The sequence below is a fragment of the Aulonocara stuartgranti genome, assembly GCF_965226115.1.
Source record: "Aulonocara stuartgranti genome assembly, chromosome: 16".
NCBI classification, from domain to species: domain Eukaryota; kingdom Metazoa; phylum Chordata; class Actinopteri; order Cichliformes; family Cichlidae; genus Aulonocara; species Aulonocara stuartgranti.
In genome coordinates, this window is record NC_138952.1 from 1,123,760 (window position 1) to 1,142,520 (window position 18,761).

Consider the following 18,761-nt stretch of genomic DNA (forward strand, 5'->3'; position numbering starts at 1 on the left):
ACAGTTATAGAAGTTACAGCACATATAAACATACCTGTTTATTTCATAATCAGATGAAAGCAGGGACCTCACAGCACAAGCATTACTCACAGCCTGTTGTAAGATCGTGGTGTACATTGTTATTAGGGGTGCAACGATACACAAAATTCACGGTTCGGTACTTTGGTGTCACGGTTTGATATTTTTTCGATACAAAAAAATGTTCATGCCTTTTTAATTTGTCATTTATTAAAATTATAAATATATATTTTAACTCAAAAGTAGTTTTCAAATTTAATGTTGCTGAAACAACAAAGTAATAAAAAAATAATCTATCTGATGGAGGAATCACTCATCTTTGGAAAAGAGAGTTTATTACAGAGAAATGGCTCTTTCAAAATAAAAGCTCTACTATACGCTTCTTCTGGGCTATATTCTCAGCAGCATATTAAACATATCAGGTCCCCATAAGGAGAATCCTGTGCTAACGGCTGTCTAAATGACTCGGGTAAAGTTTGTAGCATGCTGCTTGTTGTTTTTGTCTGCTTCCACTTGTCTTTGCACTAGGATGCTGTCGGAGTAAATGTGCAGTCATATTCATTGTGTTCCCACTAGTGCTGTCAGCGTTAATCTGAAATGACGTTAACGCCACAACACGGCAAATCTCCGTTAACGAGCTACCGCGGATCGCCCCGTGCCTGGGGCTGGACGGCGTCAACACGTTAACGAGCTAACTGCGCTAACACACTAGCTCCCACCCATGTAATTGAGCATTGCGTGGCACATCCAACATACTGTTTTACTTTAGTCCATGACGCGCTTACCTTCAGGGTCATACGTCACATGAAGACCAAAATAGTTCCAAAGACCAGATCTGAATGAGGGTGGGGGAGGTTCAGTTTGCCATGTTGCAACGAGATTAGCTTCTGTCTTGCTAGCTTGCCCTGCGCTCAGTGAATCTGCGCTCGACAGTGCAGCCTGGGCGGAGTAGTCGAGCGCAGATCCACTGAGCGCTCAACACAGACAGCATCGTCAGAAGGAAAGTTGATAAAATAGATTAAAAATGTTGTATTGTTCCATACATATGCGTACCGAACCGAAAGCACTGTATCGAACGGTTCAATATCGATACGAGTATCGTTGCACCCCTAATTGTTATATATAGTATGTTTTTTATTTTTATTAATAAAAAACATCAAGAAGTCAAACGCAAAAGGAGACCAGACCACGGGACATGTTTAAACGAGGTGGTCAGAAGTTTCTGCACGGATCTAGATTATTTATATCAAAACAGACAGAACGTCATGCTTTCACCCAAAACAACAGATCAAAGCGTCACATCAGCCAGAAGCTCTGCAGAGCAGCCAATCATGACAAAGCAGCTCATTATAAGCTGTAGATTCAAACTGCTCTTCATATTTTTGTCCAGCAGAGGTCAGCAGAGAGGACTGTGTTGGAAAGCTTTGAGTAATGAACCATTTTTCAATAAAAGCTTCACAAAACATCATAATAGGAACACACAGAACACAGGGAAGCACAAACACGACGCCTGAGTGAGGACAGAGGAAAACTGAGACAATATAAGGACATAAAGGTGAATAGGGAGGGTGGAAGGGATCATATATGACAGCACAATACACGAGGAGGGGCAGTGTAAACAGGAAAGAGAGACGAGACGCAAGGATGCGACACAGGACAGGAAACCTGGGCTGGGAGTAACTTAGAAGGAAAAAACACAACTAAACTAAAAACTACGTACAAAAAACTAAACCATTACAACACAAAGACATCAGAAACACCATAAACTCAACATGCAGACACACCTCACACCTCTACCAGCAACCGCCCAGTCTCACTCACTAACGTCGAGCAAACATTAGAAAAAAACACTCCAGTTTGAATATATCCTGACCAATCAGGTTTGCTGATCACTATTACTTTTCCTTTGGAGCTCACCTGGTTTGTAGCTCTGACAGCGCTCATCTTGGTCCTCGTTGCACCGAGGAGAAAAAGTTAAAATGCAGCCAAAGCTGCACAAACATGAGGTCAAATGATTGATCACTTACATGTTAAACAAGCCTGGAAAGAAAATAGGAAATAGACCTGCAAAGACATCAAGCAATCACCTCTTAGGTCACCAAGCTCAGTAAAATTCTTCAGTAAGTTGTTTCATTTAAAAACTTTAAAGTATACACTAGCTTCTCAGAACTGTAACATTTTATTTGAGCAAGCTTTGGAGTGTGTAAGGCTCATGGTGAGAGGTGTGATCACCTTTGTGTGCACTGTGGTTAACATGACCTACATACACATTTCCATCCAGTTATTTAGCACCACCCAAGTAGCACAAGAGTAGAAAATGTGTGTGTCAGGGAGCATCAGGTAGCATTTCATTCAGTTCAGTCATATTTACATAGTAACAAATCACAACAGCAGTTTCTTCCAGGCTCTTTGTATCATCCTGAAAACAGAAATAATGTTCTGCTGGTAAATGATTGGAGGTGTGTGATGCACCACCACCTGTTACATGCAGCGGTGCAGACAAAGGTGTGATATCCGTGCAGAAACTTCTGACCACAAAGTTTCTGTTGTGGGAGGCGTGTTATAAAAAGAGACGTGTGGAGTGGGGGGGGTCACTGCAAGCCTGCAGCGTCTGTCCCACCATGATCTGCTGCATCCTTTACGTCTTTCTGCAAATCTCCCTCACAGGTAAGAAGACTGGCAGAGTTTCAATGACAGGATATTTTAGACCTGCGCTGAAATACAGTTTCCCACTTCTTTAAAGGCCAAAATGAAGAATTTTCTGTGGTCGCTGTTTTGATTTGACCTTTGCTCTCCTGTAAGGGGCTGCTGAGAGCGGCATAGTCGGTGGCAGGGAGGCAAAGCCCCACTCCAGACCGTACATGGTGTCAGTCCAGTATCGGGGAGTACATTCATGTGGAGGGATCCTTATTCAGAGGGACTTTGTTCTGACTGCAGCTCACTGCAAGTACGCTTTTTATATGGTGTATATATATATAACTGTTTTTGTCTAACGGTGTTGGAGCGCTGCAACACACTGAGAAGACTGCATGGACCTTCATTTGTGTCGATATTATGATTCACACCATCCGTAGTATCAGTGCGACTGCAGACGCTTCTTTGAACTTTGTGTTTCTTGTTCAGAAATGAGACCTGGGGTTCTTGCACCGTGGTGCTCGGAGCACACGACATCACCAAGAAAGAGAGAACTCAGCAACGCATCGAAGTGGACGAGTATTTCGCTCATCCAGGGTTCACTGGACAATACGTGTAGCTGACGCTGAAATGTTTGTGTGGGTTGCCATGACAACACCAAAGTGAATCTGAGATCGTTATTGTTTTCTATTTGTTTTCTTTATTTGCTTCTCATGCTTGTGTACATTTGCAGTAGGAAAGGTAATCTATGAATCCAGTGATATATCCTGCTTATAAGAAATGTTTCTGTTAAAATATTATTGTGAAGTAGTCACTTCCTGTGAGTTGCGGGAACCGGAAGTTGTGCGCGGGAGAGACAAGACAGAACGGTAACACGGCGGACTTTTCGGAATATACAACTTTTCTACTGCTGGTTTTACAAGGCGTACACGGTAAAAAATCATTATGCTGTTATTTGTTTAACACTTGTGCACCTTGTGAAAGGAAATAAGTGGCTGAGATGAATATCATATGTGCTATCGATATTATTTTACTTGTTTCTAGTTTTCACGGTGCTCCATGATTGTGAGAGGAATAAAAGAATTGTGGACATCAGTACGAAGCGTGGATTCTTTCGACCAGAGTAGAAACAGTGAAAACGTGTCCCAATCCATCTGGAGGCTTCGGTGTGCAAAGCTCTTCTCATCCTGCAGCAAGCTACAGGTCTCGGTTTGCAAACGCGCTTCCCCTCCTGCAGCAAGCTACAGGCTTCGGTGTGCAAAGCTCTTCTCATCCCGCAGCAAGCTACAGGTCTCGGTTGCTTCTCATCCTGCAGCGAGCTACAGGCTTCAGTGGACACGTTGCTTTGCATTTTGTGACAACCAATCGGGAGCTGCAGATTCAGCGGACACTCCAAGAAGCGGTTTCAGGCTAAAGCGTGAGTCCTCAGGCTATATTGTGCAGTTATTATGCCTCATGAGTTGATGGATAGAACATGAGCTACAAATTTGCTGTAATGGACAAGGAATTAATAGTGTTCAAATTTCGGATTGTGTAAAAAACAAAAACAAAAAAACAAACAAACAAAAAAAGAAAAAAGAAAAAAAAAAAAAAAGGACAATCTGTTGAAGTTCTGGAAATTATTGTTGTTTTCTTACCTGTTGCTTGCAAGCTTCATGAAGGCTGAAACTGAAAATTTATTTGCTGTCATACGTAAGAATCTAAGCTAAGGTTCCTTTGTGTTAATTTTAATAATTCTCCGCCTATTACATCCATTCTTGTAATTACCTTAGTTATCTTGTCCTCTTCATAAGATACCCCCTTTAAAGTCTGAAAATGTCTAAAGATGGTCATAGTCACCCTGATGTTATGTCAGAAGTACAAGATGCAGGGGATTTGGAAGAGGAAAAAAGTGTAGTGTCTGAGAAATCTGAGACAAAAACAAGAAAATCCTCTCGTGAAAGGCGATTAACGCCAAAAATGCAGGAACTGAAAGATCAAGAGTTAACTCAAAAGGAGAAGAGGTTCAAAGCAACATACGAGAAATGGAAAAGCAACGTAAGAGACATTCGCACAAAGTTAAAGCAAGTATGCTCTGAGAGTGACATGTATGATATGATGGATGAGGCTGAGAAGCTTGAGTCTGAATTAAAGGAACAGTATGACAGAATTCGACTCCAAACCTCACCAAGTCAAGAATTTCGAAGAAAGATCGATGCATGCTCAGCCGTGACGGCCGACTTGCTGCAGCTGATGAGAGTACGTCTGACTGAAGATGAAGGTGAGTTTGACACGGTGGCGGAAAGATCAAGGTTACGCATGCTACTTGATAATGAATATGCTAGGTCCATATATGGATCCACAGCCTCCAGAGTTACTGCACCCAGCTGTCACAATTCTAACCATCTCTCAGAGTCACCTAGCATTCCAGCTATGAGAGCGGAAGTGGCTGCTCAGCTGGCTGCAAAGAAAGCCGAAATTGATATGGAAGCTGCCATCGAAGCTCAACGTCAGCAGTTGAGAAAACTTGAAAATCAGAGGGACATTGATGTAATTCAGGCAAAGCTAAATGTCTACACTGAAGAAGAGGGAAGGGATGGGACACGCAGTCCTCCATTCAGCAAAGTGAGTGATGTACACCCCTTCGCTCACCACATCCCAGATCAAGAACGGCAGGTTGTGCAAAACGAGACATCATTGGTCCAATCGCTACAAGAGTCATTAGCTCTTACTCGCTTGCCAACTCCAGAACCTTCTGTATTCTCGGGCGATCCTCTGAAGTTTACAGAATGGAGCATAAGCTTCAAAGCCCTCATAGAGAGACGATGCTCTGACCCTGCAGACAGGCTATTCTACCTGCAAAAGTACATAGCAGGTGAGGCAAAATCCTCTCTTGAAGGCAGCTTCTACAGAAAAGATGAAGAAGCCTATCAACAAGCATGGGATAGGTTAAATGCTAGATATGGCCATTCCTTTGTAGTGCAGCGGGCTTTCAGAGATAAGCTAAATGGGTGGCCGAAGATTGGTGGAAAGGAATATCTCAAGTTAAGAGATTTCAGTGATTTCCTCCAAACATGTAGTAATGCCATGCCTCACGTAAAGGGCTTACAGGTTCTTAACGACTGTGAGGAGAATCAGAAAATACTAGTCAAGCTTCCTGATTGGGTGACATCTAGATGGAACCGTTATGTCACAGAGCAGCTAGATCGGGGCAACGACTATCCAAGCTTTCATGAGTTTGCTTCCTTTATCTCTAAGGAGTCACGCATCGCATGCAATCCAGTGTCATCCTTACATGCCTTAAGGCACTCTGCAGAGGCACCAGCAAGAGAGATGAAGCGTTCAAAAGCAAACACGTTTGCCACAAATGTGAAACCCCCGATTCCATCAAGTTCCACCGCCAAATCTGACCCTGGTGAAATCAAGTTGGGAGATGCAGGGAAACCAAAGAAATGGACCACACCAACACAAAATTCCAATAATGGCCAGTGTATTTGCTGTAGTGAGAACCATTCCATACATAAATGCAAGAGGCTTATGGACATGTCTGTAGAGGATAAGAAAAAATGCATACTTGAAAATAAGTTGTGTTTTGCATGTCTAAGAAAGGGTCACAATTCTAAAGACTGTAGGAACAGGGCCATGTGTGGCATATGCAGAAAGAGTCACCCAACGCCATTGCATGAAGATCGTTCTACAGCAGCATCAACACAAGGCGCAGCCAGGGGATGATGATGCTCCAAACAGGTGAACCTTCATGCGGTACTCTCTGGGTTCAGAGTTTGTGTCTCCATTTTCCCACCAGAGAAACCGCAGGTAGTCTCTATCATCCTCGCTCACATGGAACCAGTGAAACTTAAACTTTCCACCATGATGGGGAGAGACTCAGTCGTGAAGAGTCAAAGAGTATGCAAGCTCAAAGTTAGAGGATTTTCCTCTAATGTTTCCATCAGTTTGCCTCCAGCCTACACAAGGGACTTCATTCCCCTTGACCGCACACATATTCCCACTTGCCAGACAGCCAACAAATGGAAACACCTTGTAAGCATGGCCCAGGAGATACCCCCGTTGATGGACTGTGGTGTTGGATTGTTGATTGGATACGACTGCTCCAGAGCGTTAATTCCAAGAAGGGTCGTCACTGGGGGTGACTATGAGCCTTATGCTATTGAGACGGATCTTGGTTGGAGCATTGTGGGAAGCGCACCACAGCGTGTGCAGGCTAAAGATGTGACTGGTTTTTGTCATCGAGTGTCTGTCAGAGAGGTGCCACCCATAACACCATTTGCTGTCATCAAGGCCCTGGAGTCTGATTTTGCAGACACAAAACCTGGTGACAGAAGCATATCTCAAGAAGATATTTGCTTCCTGCAGATCTTGAAAGACAGAATCCAACAAAATAAGGATGGTCACCTGGAGATGCCTCTCCCTTTCAAAGCACGTCCGCATCTCCCAGACAACAAAGGGCTGGCGTTAGTACGGCTGAAGCATCTAAAGAGGAAGCTGGACAGAGATCCCAAATTCAAAATAGACTACGTGAGATTTATGGAAGGTGTCTTCAAGGATGGAGATGCAGAGAAAGTGGAAAACCAAGCAGAGCTGGGGAAAGTCTGGTATATCCCACACCAAGGAGTTTACCACCCCAGAAAACCAGGAAAAATCAGAGTGGTTTTCGACTGCTCTGCAAGGTATGAAGGCACCTCCTTAAACGACCATCTGCTAACAGGACCTGACCTCACAAATAGCCTAACAGCCGTGCTGTGCCGCTTCCGTAAACATCCCATCGCAGTCATGTGTGATGTGGAGAAAATGTTCCACAGGTTTCATGTGAGCGAGGATGATAGAGACTACCTGCGGTTTCTCTGGTGGGAAAATGGAGACACAAACTCTGAACCCAGAGAGTACCGCATGAAGGTTCACCTGTTTGGAGCATCATCATCCCCTGGCTGCGCCAATTATGGCATGAAGCACCTTGCCAGCCAATGTGAGAAAGAGTACCCCTCCGCAGCTAACTTCATCCAGAAACATTTCTATGTCGACGATGGTCTCATAAGTGTAGAGTCGGTGGGTAAGGCAATTGAACTGGTCAAAGAAGCCCAAGCCGTGTGTGCCAAAGGAAAGCTGCACCTTCACAAATTTCTCTCCAACAGCCGAGAGGTCCTTGACTCTGTCGATGTTGCAGAGCGTGCTACGGAGGTAAAGAATGTTGATCTTAATCACGAGGATTTACCAGTTCAAAGAGTGCTAGGTATAAGGTGGAATGTTGAAAATGATAGCTTCTCCTTCAAGGTGTCACTTGAGGAGAAACCAGCAACGCGCCGAGGGATTCTCTCAATTGTGGCCTCCTTGTATGACCCTTTGGGGTTTCTAGCCCCAGTCATTCTTGAAGGGAAAAGAGTGCTGCAGGAGATGTGTCAGAGAGGCACAGGGTGGGATGAGCCACTACCCAAAGGCTTGAAGTTAAGGTGGGAGACTTGGATGAAGGATCTGGAGAACCTGGAAAGAATTGAAATTCAAAGATGCTTCATACCTGACAGCCTTGGCGAGATTCAAAGAGTCGAGCTTCATCATTTCTCTGATGCAAGCAGTCAAGGGTATGGCCAGTGCTCTTACATCAGAGTGGTAAGCAGAGAAAGGGTATGCTGCTCCTTGGTCATGGGCAAGGCGAGGGTTGCATCAACCAAAATAGTTACCATACCGAGACTTGAGTTAACTGCAGCATTAACCTCGGCATCTGTGAGCAGCATGTTAAGAGAGGAGCTAGAACTCAAGGTTGATGACGAATATTTTTGGACAGACTCAAAGGTCGTGCTTGGTTACATCAATAATGAAGCAAGAAGGTTCCATGTGTTCGTGGCAAACCGCGTGCAGAGAATTCGAGAAACCACCGATGCACGGAAATGGTACTATGTTGACACAGGAGAAAACCCTGCTGATCATGCCTCGAGAGGCCTCAAAGTAGCTGACCTCATCAAGTCAAATTGGTTCTCTGGTCCCAGCTTTCTATGGGAAAGAGAGATAGCCACAAAACAGGCTACTTCAGATTTGCTGGTGGGAGACCCAGAGGTGAGGACTACTCAGGTGTTGGAGGTTGATGTAGCAAGGCAGTTTGACATCCAGAAGCATCTGCTGCGGTTCTCAAGATGGACTACAGCTGTCAACGTCATTGCTCGTATCCAGCGGCTGGCAAAGAGGATCAGGACCGCTGAGCCTTTAAGCGTGGAAGAGAGAAAGCAAGCTGCACAGACTCTCGTCAAGCTTGCACAACAAGATGCCTTTCAAGAGGAGTTAAACACACTCAGCCAGAAACTAGGAAGGCTGCCTTGCAACCACCAACTCTTTCAGCTTGACCCATTTCTCCAAGATGGCATAATGAGAGTAGGAGGAAGACTGAGGAAGGCATCTGTGCCTCTTGAGTTAAGACACCCAGTGATCCTTCCTAAAGATGGTGCTGTTACAAACCTCATCATTGCACACCATCATACCAAGATACAACACCAAGGCAGAGGACAAACCCTCAATGCCCTGAGAGCCAATGGTTACTGGATCACTGGTGGAAGTAAGGCTGTAGCCCAATACATCAGGCAGTGCGTACAGTGCAGGAGAGCCCGCGCGCCACCAGAGGAGCAACGGATGGCAGATCTACCTAGTGACCGTGTTGATCCCACACCACCATTCACTTATTGTGGTATGGACTGCTTTGGTCCTTTTCACACCAAACAAGGTCGCAAAGATCAAAAACGGTACGGCCTCCTCTTCACATGTTTTTGCTCAAGGGCAGTGCATATAGAGATGTTGGAGGATTTGACGACTGACGCATTCATCAATGCCTTGCGCTGCTTCATTGCCCTTCGTGGAGCTGTTAGGCACATTAGGTCCGATCAGGGAACTAACTTTATGGGGGCAAGAAACGAGATGGCAAAGGCTCTGAAAGAACTTGATAAGGAAAGAGTGACTGCATACCTAGCAGAAAATCAGTGCGACTTCCAGATGAATACGCCCCACTCTAGTCATGCTGGAGGCGCATGGGAGCGTCAAATCCGGACAGTGAGAAGCGTACTGAGCACAGTCCTTGCCTGCAGTGTGGGAAGGTTGGATGATGCTTCATTGAGGACATTCCTTTATGAAGCTATGTGCATCGTGAATAACCGCCCACTCACTGTTGATAACATCAATGACCCCAAAAGCTTGGAGCCACTCACACCGAACCACTTGATCACCATGAAATCCTCAGTCCCACTTCCACCTCCAGGTAAATTCGTCAAGGAGGACCTGTATGCTAAGAAACGGTGGAGAAGGGTACAGTATTTGACTGAGCAATTTTGGCACAGATGGAGAAAGGAATACCTGGCCAATATTGCTCTGAGACAGCGATGGCATACACCAAGACGTAATGTGGAGGTGGGTGACATTGTGATTCTCAAAGAGGAAGATGTTCCTCGCAATGAATGGAAACTTGCTAGGGTTGTGGAAGCACATGAGGATGATGATGGACTTGTACGGAAGGTGACAATCCAGACTGGTGATCGGAAGTTAGGAAAGGGAGGCGAACGCCTCGTCCAACCCTCAATCATTCAGAGACCCATTCAGAAATTAGTGGTCCTGGTGAAAAACAGCTAAATGGGAAAAATGTCATTCATTGATTAGATTTCCCTTCTAAAATAGAAGTTGTCATTATGCTGTACTTCATGCACATGTTATGGAGATGTAAAATCTACTGTTCATATTGTTGAATTCATTTGTTGAGAAAATAATATTGTTTATGTCAATGCAAGAATGTTTAAAACAACAACATGGTGCTTGGGAATTACCATTGATATAATGAGAAATTCAAGTGTATTTACGTTCTCAATTGTAATAATCAAAGGTAATTGGTGGGAGTGTAGCTGACGCTGAAATGTTTGTGTGGGTTGCCATGACAACACCAAAGTGAATCTGAGATCGTTATTGTTTTCTATTTGTTTTCTTTATTTGCTTCTCATGCTTGTGTACATTTGCAGTAGGAAAGGTAATCTATGAATCCAGTGATATATCCTGCTTATAAGAAATGTTTCTGTTAAAATATTATTGTGAAGTAGTCACTTCCTGTGAGTTGCGGGAACCGGAAGTTGTGCGCGGGAGAGACAAGACAGAACGGTAACACGGCGGACTTTTCGGAATATACAACTTTTCTACTGCTGGTTTTACAAGGCGTACACGGTAAAAAATCATTATGCTGTTATTTGTTTAACACTTGTGCACCTTGTGAAAGGAAATAAGTGGCTGAGATGAATATCATATGTGCTATCGATATTATTTTACTTGTTTCTAGTTTTCACGGTGCTCCATGATTGTGAGAGGAATAAAAGAATTGTGGACATCAGTACGAAGCGTGGATTCTTTCGACCAGAGTAGAAACAATACGAATATGACATCATGTTACTGAAGGTAAAACTAAGAGTGTTTAAAGCTTCATAATAAAATGAATATTTGGGCTAACCTCACTGTGAAGCACTGTTGGCAGTATATCTGTCACGCTGCATTATGCAGTGAGGTAGGAGATATTATTTTAACCTAAAATCAGGAAGTAACTGCTCTCTCAAACACACTGTGTCCACAGTTGAAAAAGAAAGCCAAACTCAGTAAGAACGTGAAGACCATCGGCCTGCCTGAAGGAAAAACATCAGCTAACATGAAATGTGCTGTGGCAGGCTGGGGATGGACTACAGCTCATGACTGTCCCTCAAATGTGTTAAAGGAAGCCACAGAGAACATAGAGGCCACGTCTAACTGTGAAAACATTTGGCAGCAATATTTTAATTCTGATCACATGATTTGCACCAACTTTACCAAAAAGAGTGGAGGCATCTGCCGGGTATGTCACATGTGAAGCAGACTAACTACTGAACGTTTAGTGATGAATAATAACTGCTACTGACTGAGGGAAGTTTTTCTGTTGCCTGTTTTGTAGGGAGACTCTGGTGGACCACTCATCTGCAAGAATAAGCTTCAAGGTGTAACAGCTTACACCTCACCAGAGGACTGCACTGATCTCAGCTACCCCCACGTGTTCACTAAAGTCCGTTTCTTCATCCCCTGGATCAAGGAAACAATGAAAAAATAAAGGATTTTTTTTCAGGCATTAGTTTCAACATGGTTAATGTGAAACGTCTGTATGTTTGAATAAAAAAGAAGAAGTGTCCTGAATGACCGAGAGAAGTGAAACTAAACCAATGTTGTGTTGGTAAAACAAACCAATCATTTGCTTTAACTGTAGTTTTGTCACAGCTGAACTGAGGTGAATTAAACTCGGTTCTCTTGTTAACGACTAAATAATAAAGCTTGAAACATTTTTGGCCTCCCAGAATCTCTTTTTTAAATTGTTTTTTAAAATAAAATAAGTTCAACATTTCAGAGACTCTTGTCACGACTCTTTTTCCCTTTGCTCTGCTCACCACACTTCAGATGGGCGAGCGTGCATGTGCGTCTTTGTGTCGTTTATGTGTGTGTGTGCACGGCCGGCCTTGGTTCTGAGGCTGGCTGAGCCCTGTGGGGTGGGCCCTGTGGGGTGGGCCCTGTGGGGCTGAATCAATGGCATCATTGATCTTCGCACAGAATATCAAAGAACCATTAAAAGTGTTCATATTTTTCTTTTTTGTTCTTAAATTAATTGATTTTTAACATGTTGTTTTTTAAATTTTATTTTCTTCTTTATACATTTTTCATCCACATTTTCAGTTTTGTTCAGATTTTGCAGATTTTTCTTTTTCGGGTAGTTTTTACCAGCCGACCATTAAACGTGTTAAAGCCTTTGAGTTTGTCAGTGCTGAACAAGGTCAGAGGAAAAGAACAGGAGAACCTGGGATCACACCTCGGATACGGAACAATTCAAAACTGGGAAACATGTGAAAGGAAGCAGACAATAACACACACATGAGAAACTAACAGTGTGGTTGGATAAATGAAAGAAGGTAAGGCCTTCCAGGCCGGGACACACCGACACTAAACTGAATGAAAACAAAACTGTGACACAAACAAAATGGAAAATAGATTTTTAAAAACACAAACCCTAACCAAAAACAAAGATGTGATGACGAGGGATGGATGGAAGAAGGTGGACTAACAAACTGAGGGACACTGTGATTCCAGGGAGGACTGTCTTCAGGTTTTCCAACACTAAATCCAGAATCATGGAGACAGGAGACAGACAAAGGGCCTATTAGAGGACGCCGGGCCCTCAGGAAGTTGTTGTGGATGTTTATGACATATATACCTATGTGCACCAGACATATACTCACATATACACTATGTAATCATATATACTCGTATCCTCTCTCTGTACATCTGCACTGGAGTGTTTATATAAATGGAACCACACTGATAAGCTTTTAACCTGCATGTTTAAAATCCCAAGATCCACATCTTTAGATCAAATATTATTCACAAGTATGGGCTGGGCTGCAGCTGGGAGCCTCTCTGCTGCCAGCAGGTGGTGAAGCATCCATCTCTACCCCATAAAGTAAACACACTTTGCCTGAGAGTGCACCTGGGACACTTGTTTCCCATCTGCAGTTGCCAAAACTGTGAAAAACCCTTCTTTAACGGGTATAGTAGCCCACCCCTGACAGCGAACCCGACAAAGCTGTCAGGAAGAGGAATTGTTTTCTCTTTGCTGTATGTTTGATCGTTTTCCAGAGTTCTGGTCTTAAAACTGTCAAAAAAGACCCAAATAAATGATTGATGTTGGGAACAGCTCGGAGAGTGATGGATGTGCCAGAAGGTTATGTAACACCAGGGATGGAGATTTAATCAGAACAAAGTGCAAAACTGACAATTGACTGGGGCTCGCTTCACTTTGCTTTTCTGCTATTATTTATCTGTAAATGTATGTTTCTGCTGTTCATGTGCTTTTGTGTATTGAACTCATTTACAAGAATTCTAATCTTTTCCAGAGGATCTTTTTAAATACACTGAAAAAAGTTGGATCACCACATCGTTGGTGGGATAAGATTATCAGGATGGCTTCAAAATTTGTGACCACAAAGTCTGTTTCTGATTGTTCGGAGACATTCACACCAGTCGTCTGCTGCAGGTCGTTTTGCTGGGCTCTGGAACCTCCTCCTTGATCCTGAGATTGTGCTGAGAGACGCCGTAAACCTGGGAATGGCACGTGTTGATGTGACATCTTGGAGCAGTCGGACCACCCTCTGTAGGGTCCAGGTACCAGCAGTGACACTGACCCCAGCAAAACTTGTGCATTTGGATCAGGTGCAGTGTTGAGGTTTGACCTGTGGATGGCGCCACACTGACACCGCCCAGAGGAAGAGGAGCAGTGTCGCTGCTGAAAGTGCTCATCATCTTCCTCCCACTGATGGGTAAAGGCTCTGTCTGTCTGTGGGTGTCATGTTCCTGGAGCATGCATGTCCACCCACACATCACTGAACTTTTCCTTAGAATCAAACTAATAACTGTTTGCAGAAAACGCCTCCAATTCCACAGAAACCACAAATACTCGTCACAATTTTATGGCTTTTCTGTGGAAATATATAATTTTCAAGTAATTTAAAGCTAAATTATTGAAAACAATATAGTTTACTGAAGAAATGACTATTATGTATATATATTAAACACACACAGATAGATAGATAGATAGATAGATAGATAGATAGATAGATAGATAGATAGATAGATAGATAGATAGATCGATCTCCTGCTCATTATGTTCTGTATATTCATGTCCATCTCACATCACTGACATTTTTCTTTAGAAACAACAAGCGAGCTCCGGAGAGAATAGAGTGGCACAAATGTGTGTAAGGTTCACAGTGAGAGGTGTGATCACCTTTGTGTGCACTGTGGTTAATTTGGCCTTGACACACACTTTCCATTCGGTTATTTACCACCAACCCAGACGGCTTACTTTAAAGCACATGCAGTCAACAGGCAGCCGATGAGACAAACCCTCAGGACCAATGTTCAGGGTCTCATAAAACCACAGACAGTATAAAATATATTGTGTTTATATATAATTGAAAATATGAATATATGATACCTGGCAACTTGAACAACCACGGCAGAACAAGGCTAACGGCCAGATTAAAACACTGCACTCCCAGACTACTGCGGCCACTGACGACGTATCAGGTCTCACTCAGTCATGCCAATCGACTGGAGAGGCTGGTGAGCTCCTACGCGAGCACGTGGCTCGGACTTCCCAAATGCCTCAGCAGTGTTGGACTCTATACTGTCATTGCCTATCACTAGTCTGGTGGAGGACATTAAATGTGCAAAAGTGAGGCTTGAGATGTCACTTACGGCCTCCCGAGACCCCGGCCACATCTGTGCTACAGGCCAAATCTGCTCTTCACCGTCGTGACGTGGTGGGTCACGTCCAGCAGGGCAGAGGAGGATTTGGTCTTGGAGCAGTAACACCTCGGTGGCAACAGGCATCTGTAACCGAAGGTTGAAAAATGGTGGTGGAGGAGGTGCGTCGGCAGGAGGAAACAGTCAGACATGCCAGAGCCGTAGCGCTGGCCAAGCAGAGTCGCTGGATGAACTGGGAGAGTGTGGGAAAGAGGAAACTCTCATGGAGTGAAATCTGGGGAATGGGTCTAATAGACTACGTTTCATCCAAGCGACATACGATGTGCTGCCTTCCCCAATAAATCTGCAGCTGTGGTTTGGAAAGGACCCATCCTGCCCCCTGTGTACAGTCTTTATAGTTATCCTGGTCACGTGCAGCTGTTGCTGCCTTCCCTGTATCAGACGGCTGACCGAGAGGGTGATAGCAAGGGCCATGGACGCGGGACTGGAAGGCCCCGCACCCATGATGCCGTTGTTGGAGGTGAGATCGGCCGAGCTGGCAGGGGAGTAGCGGCGTCAGCTGTATTGTGACTTTCTTCGAAGGTGGAGAATATATCATGAAGTAATATTTTAGCAAAGGCCATATTAATCCAGCTGCTAATGAAATGTGCAGGATTATAGGGTATTACCAGAAGTGTTTTGCTTGTAACAGTGCACACGCCTGCCCAGTGACAGTCAGAGTAAGATGTAAGAAAACACATTCTCTAGTGCTTATTGGCTGTGGATTTTGTTTTTCCGTGATAAACTGTATCAGAGGTTATTGCAATGCTTAGCCAGACTGAAACTGTGCAGACCTGCAGAGAACGTTGCCTATTTTTACTCTGCTAAAAGAGAATAAGAGGAAACAGATTGGGGGTGAAAGAGCATTGAGACTGTAAGTGAAGTGCAAACATGAGTGCCTTAGAAGGGGTTGAACTTAACTGTCACTGTTGCAGGATAATAAACTTTGCTTATGCAGACAGGGCAGGTTTAGCCCTTCAGCCCTTAAAATAGTGGAGCCTGTGTGCTTCCTCTATGGAGATCGACACAGAAGGTGGTCTTGTGTACATCCCCCCATGCATGTGCTTAATAAATCATTGTTGTTGACTGGACCTGCTCTGAGTTTTGGTTGTTCTTTCTCAGCACATCAAGAAAGAATCGGGACACCAGCCACTCAAGCACATGTTGGATGGTTGTAGGACCAGCCGTACTCAGGGCAGATCCACATGGAGACACAACCAGGTCCTCAGGTGTGTAGCCGAGAAAGTTGAGAGCAAAAGAAAATCCATCATTGCTCAACCTTTCACCAACCAAGAGGAGCGTCAGTATCCATCAGCATTTGTCTTTTGTTAAAAAGGGCTGACATCACTCGTGCAGCTAAGGCAGTCAGCTAACCGCGAGACACGCCCAGGATTGATCAACCCGTGGTGGGCCTGCCTCAACAGGGGGCTTCAGAATCATAGAAAGCCCAACACTAGAATTTTCACTCTTCTCCCCTCTGCTCCTCCCTTTTTCTGGGAGGCAGAGCGTACAGCAGGATCCGGCGGGAGGTGTGGGATGCCAGATCAGGCGCCCCCCTTCCGGCTCTCCTCGCTCCTATCTTGTCTCTTTTGTCTTACTTCTTGCTATCACCTTTTCTATCCCTTTGAAGAAGTGAGGCTCTTTAAATATGAAAGAGATAAGTAGAACTTTTGTGGTGAATTGATAAAATAAACTGTGGAAAACTAAACAGCAGAAAGAAGAGAAATAACATTATAACATAAACCAGTGACAGGGCCTCCTTGGGTGAGTGTCTAGTGATAATGGCCAAAACACCCGAGGAATCCAACGTCCACTACTGACGATGTGTCCTAAAATTTTAATATGACAATCCAGACTAGATTCCTAATCTCTAAACCCAACCAAGGAAGGTAAAGAGAAACTAAAAAATGGCAGAACAGCTTGTGATAAAAGACCGAAACAGCCTGTGAAGTTGAGGCACACAACGATGTCCCGCTGGTAAAGTTTCCTCATAGCAGCAATCCCTCAAGACCTTCTGTATATCAAGCACTGCATCGTAACATTTCGTCCTTTTATTGAATCGTGTTTAGATATATTTATATACATAATTGAAAATATGAATTAATAATAATAATAAATGAATGATCCAGACTCTAATTCATCCTGAAAACAGAAATAATGTTCTGCTGGTAAATGATTGGAGGTGTGTGATGCACCACCACCTGTTACATGCAGCGGTGCAGACAAAGGTGTGATATCCGTGCAGAAACTTCTGACCACAAAGTTTCTGTTGTGGGAGGCGTGTTATAAAAAGAGACGTGTGGAGTGGGGGGGTCACTGCAAGCCTGCAGCGTCTGTCCCACCATGATCTGCTGCATCCTTTACGTCTTTCTGCAAATCTCCCTCACAGGTAAGAAGACTGGCAGAGTTTCAATGACAGGATATTTTAGACCTGCGCTGAAATACAGTTTCCCACTTCTTTAAAGGCCAAAATGAAGAATTTTCTGTGGTCGCTGTTTTGATTTGACCTTTGCTCTCCTGTAAGGGGCTGCTGAGAGCAGCATAGTCGGTGGCAGGGAGGCAAAGCCCCACTCCAGACCGTACATGGTGTCAGTCCAGTATCGGGGAGTACATTCATGTGGAGGGATCCTTATTCAGAGGGACTTTGTTCTGACTGCAGCTCACTGCAAGTACGCTTTTTATATGGTGTATATATATAACTGTTTTTAAAAAAGGATGTTATTTTAGCTGCTGCTGTTCTATCAGCAGTCACTGTGATAAAACTGTATCACAGCTGAACTGTGATACTGAGGACACACCATCAAGTTACATATAAATGAGTGGAAGGTGTTTGTGTGGAGTGATGGGCCACCACAGTTTTCCTGGGAGTCATTTTTCTAACGGTGGAGCGCTGCAACACACTGAGAAGACTGCATGGACCTTCATTTGTGTCGATATTATGATTCACACCATCCGTAGTATCAGTGCGACTGCAGACGCTTCTTTGAACTTTGTGTTTCTTGTTCAGAAATGAGACCTGGGGTTCTTGCACCGTGGTGCTCGGAGCACACGACATCACCAAGAAAGAGAGAACTCAGCAACACATCGAAGTGGACGAGTATTTCGCTCATCCAGGGTTCACTGGGAACTTAAACAATGACATCATGTTACTGAAGGTAAAGTGAAAAAGTTTAAAGTGACCTGATTCCCTGTGCACTGGGTTCATGTGTTGAACTGATGCAGGAGCAACTTTCACTGATTCTCTTTGACAGTTGAAGAAGAACGCCACGCTGAATAAGTACGTGAGGACCATAGGACTGCCTAAGAAGAACGGGGAAACACCCGCCAACATTAAATGTGCTGTGGCCGGCTGGGGACTAACCAGAGCTAATGGATCTCGTTCAAATGTCCTAAAAGAAGCCACAGAGAAGATGCAGTTCAGCACTGAGTGCAAACACATTTGGCAAAAACACTTTAACTCTGGTCACATGATATGCACCAAGTTTACCAGACGGGACGGAGGTGTTTGCCAGGTAACGAAATAACAAAAGCAGCCCAGCAGCTAATAACTCAAATACAGGTTTAGTCTTTTATTCATGTAAAATGTGCAACCTTTACACAGATCGCTCAATCAAGTCTTTCTTTGTAGGGAGACTCCGGTGGGCCACTTATCTGCAACACAAAGCCTCAGGGTATAACAGCCTTCACCTTGGCAGAGGACTGCAATAATCCACAGTACCCACATGTCTATACTAAAGTCAGCTCCTTCATCCCGTGGATCAAGCAAACAATGGAGGAGCAGGAATGAT

At 44.1% G+C, this 18,761-nt stretch overlaps 3 protein-coding genes across 3 annotated transcripts; all 3 read left to right on the forward strand.

The window, feature by feature from the left end:
- Window positions 1–2,608: 2,608 nt before the first annotated feature.
- On the forward strand, window positions 2,609–18,760 carry LOC309690430 (uncharacterized protein; the record flags this gene model as incomplete). The annotated part of the gene is made up of 12 exons (XM_082507462.1): window positions 2,609–2,685; window positions 2,821–2,965; window positions 3,142–3,258; window positions 11,028–11,058; window positions 11,231–11,485; window positions 11,582–11,731; window positions 15,376–15,454; window positions 17,267–17,362; window positions 17,498–17,642; window positions 17,981–18,128; window positions 18,225–18,485; window positions 18,602–18,760. The coding sequence occupies exons 1-12, from the start codon at window positions 2,640–2,642 to the stop codon at window positions 18,758–18,760; spliced, it is 1,632 nt and encodes a 543-aa protein (XP_082363588.1). The 5' UTR covers window positions 2,609–2,639.
- LOC309690381 (uncharacterized protein) lies at window positions 3,272–6,363 on the forward strand (the record flags this gene model as incomplete). Its single annotated transcript, XM_082507416.1, has 2 exons — window positions 3,272–3,584; window positions 3,697–6,363. The coding sequence occupies exon 2, from the start codon at window positions 4,468–4,470 to the stop codon at window positions 6,361–6,363; it is 1,896 nt and encodes a 631-aa protein (XP_082363542.1). The 5' UTR covers window positions 3,272–3,584; window positions 3,697–4,467.
- LOC309690770 (uncharacterized protein) lies at window positions 8,364–11,024 on the forward strand. Its single transcript, XM_082508100.1, has 2 exons — window positions 8,364–10,830; window positions 10,943–11,024. Exon 1 carries the CDS (start codon window positions 8,377–8,379, stop codon window positions 10,249–10,251), a length of 1,875 nt encoding a protein of 624 aa, XP_082364226.1. The 5' UTR covers window positions 8,364–8,376; the 3' UTR covers window positions 10,252–10,830; window positions 10,943–11,024.
- Window position 18,761: the final 1 nt, after the last annotated feature.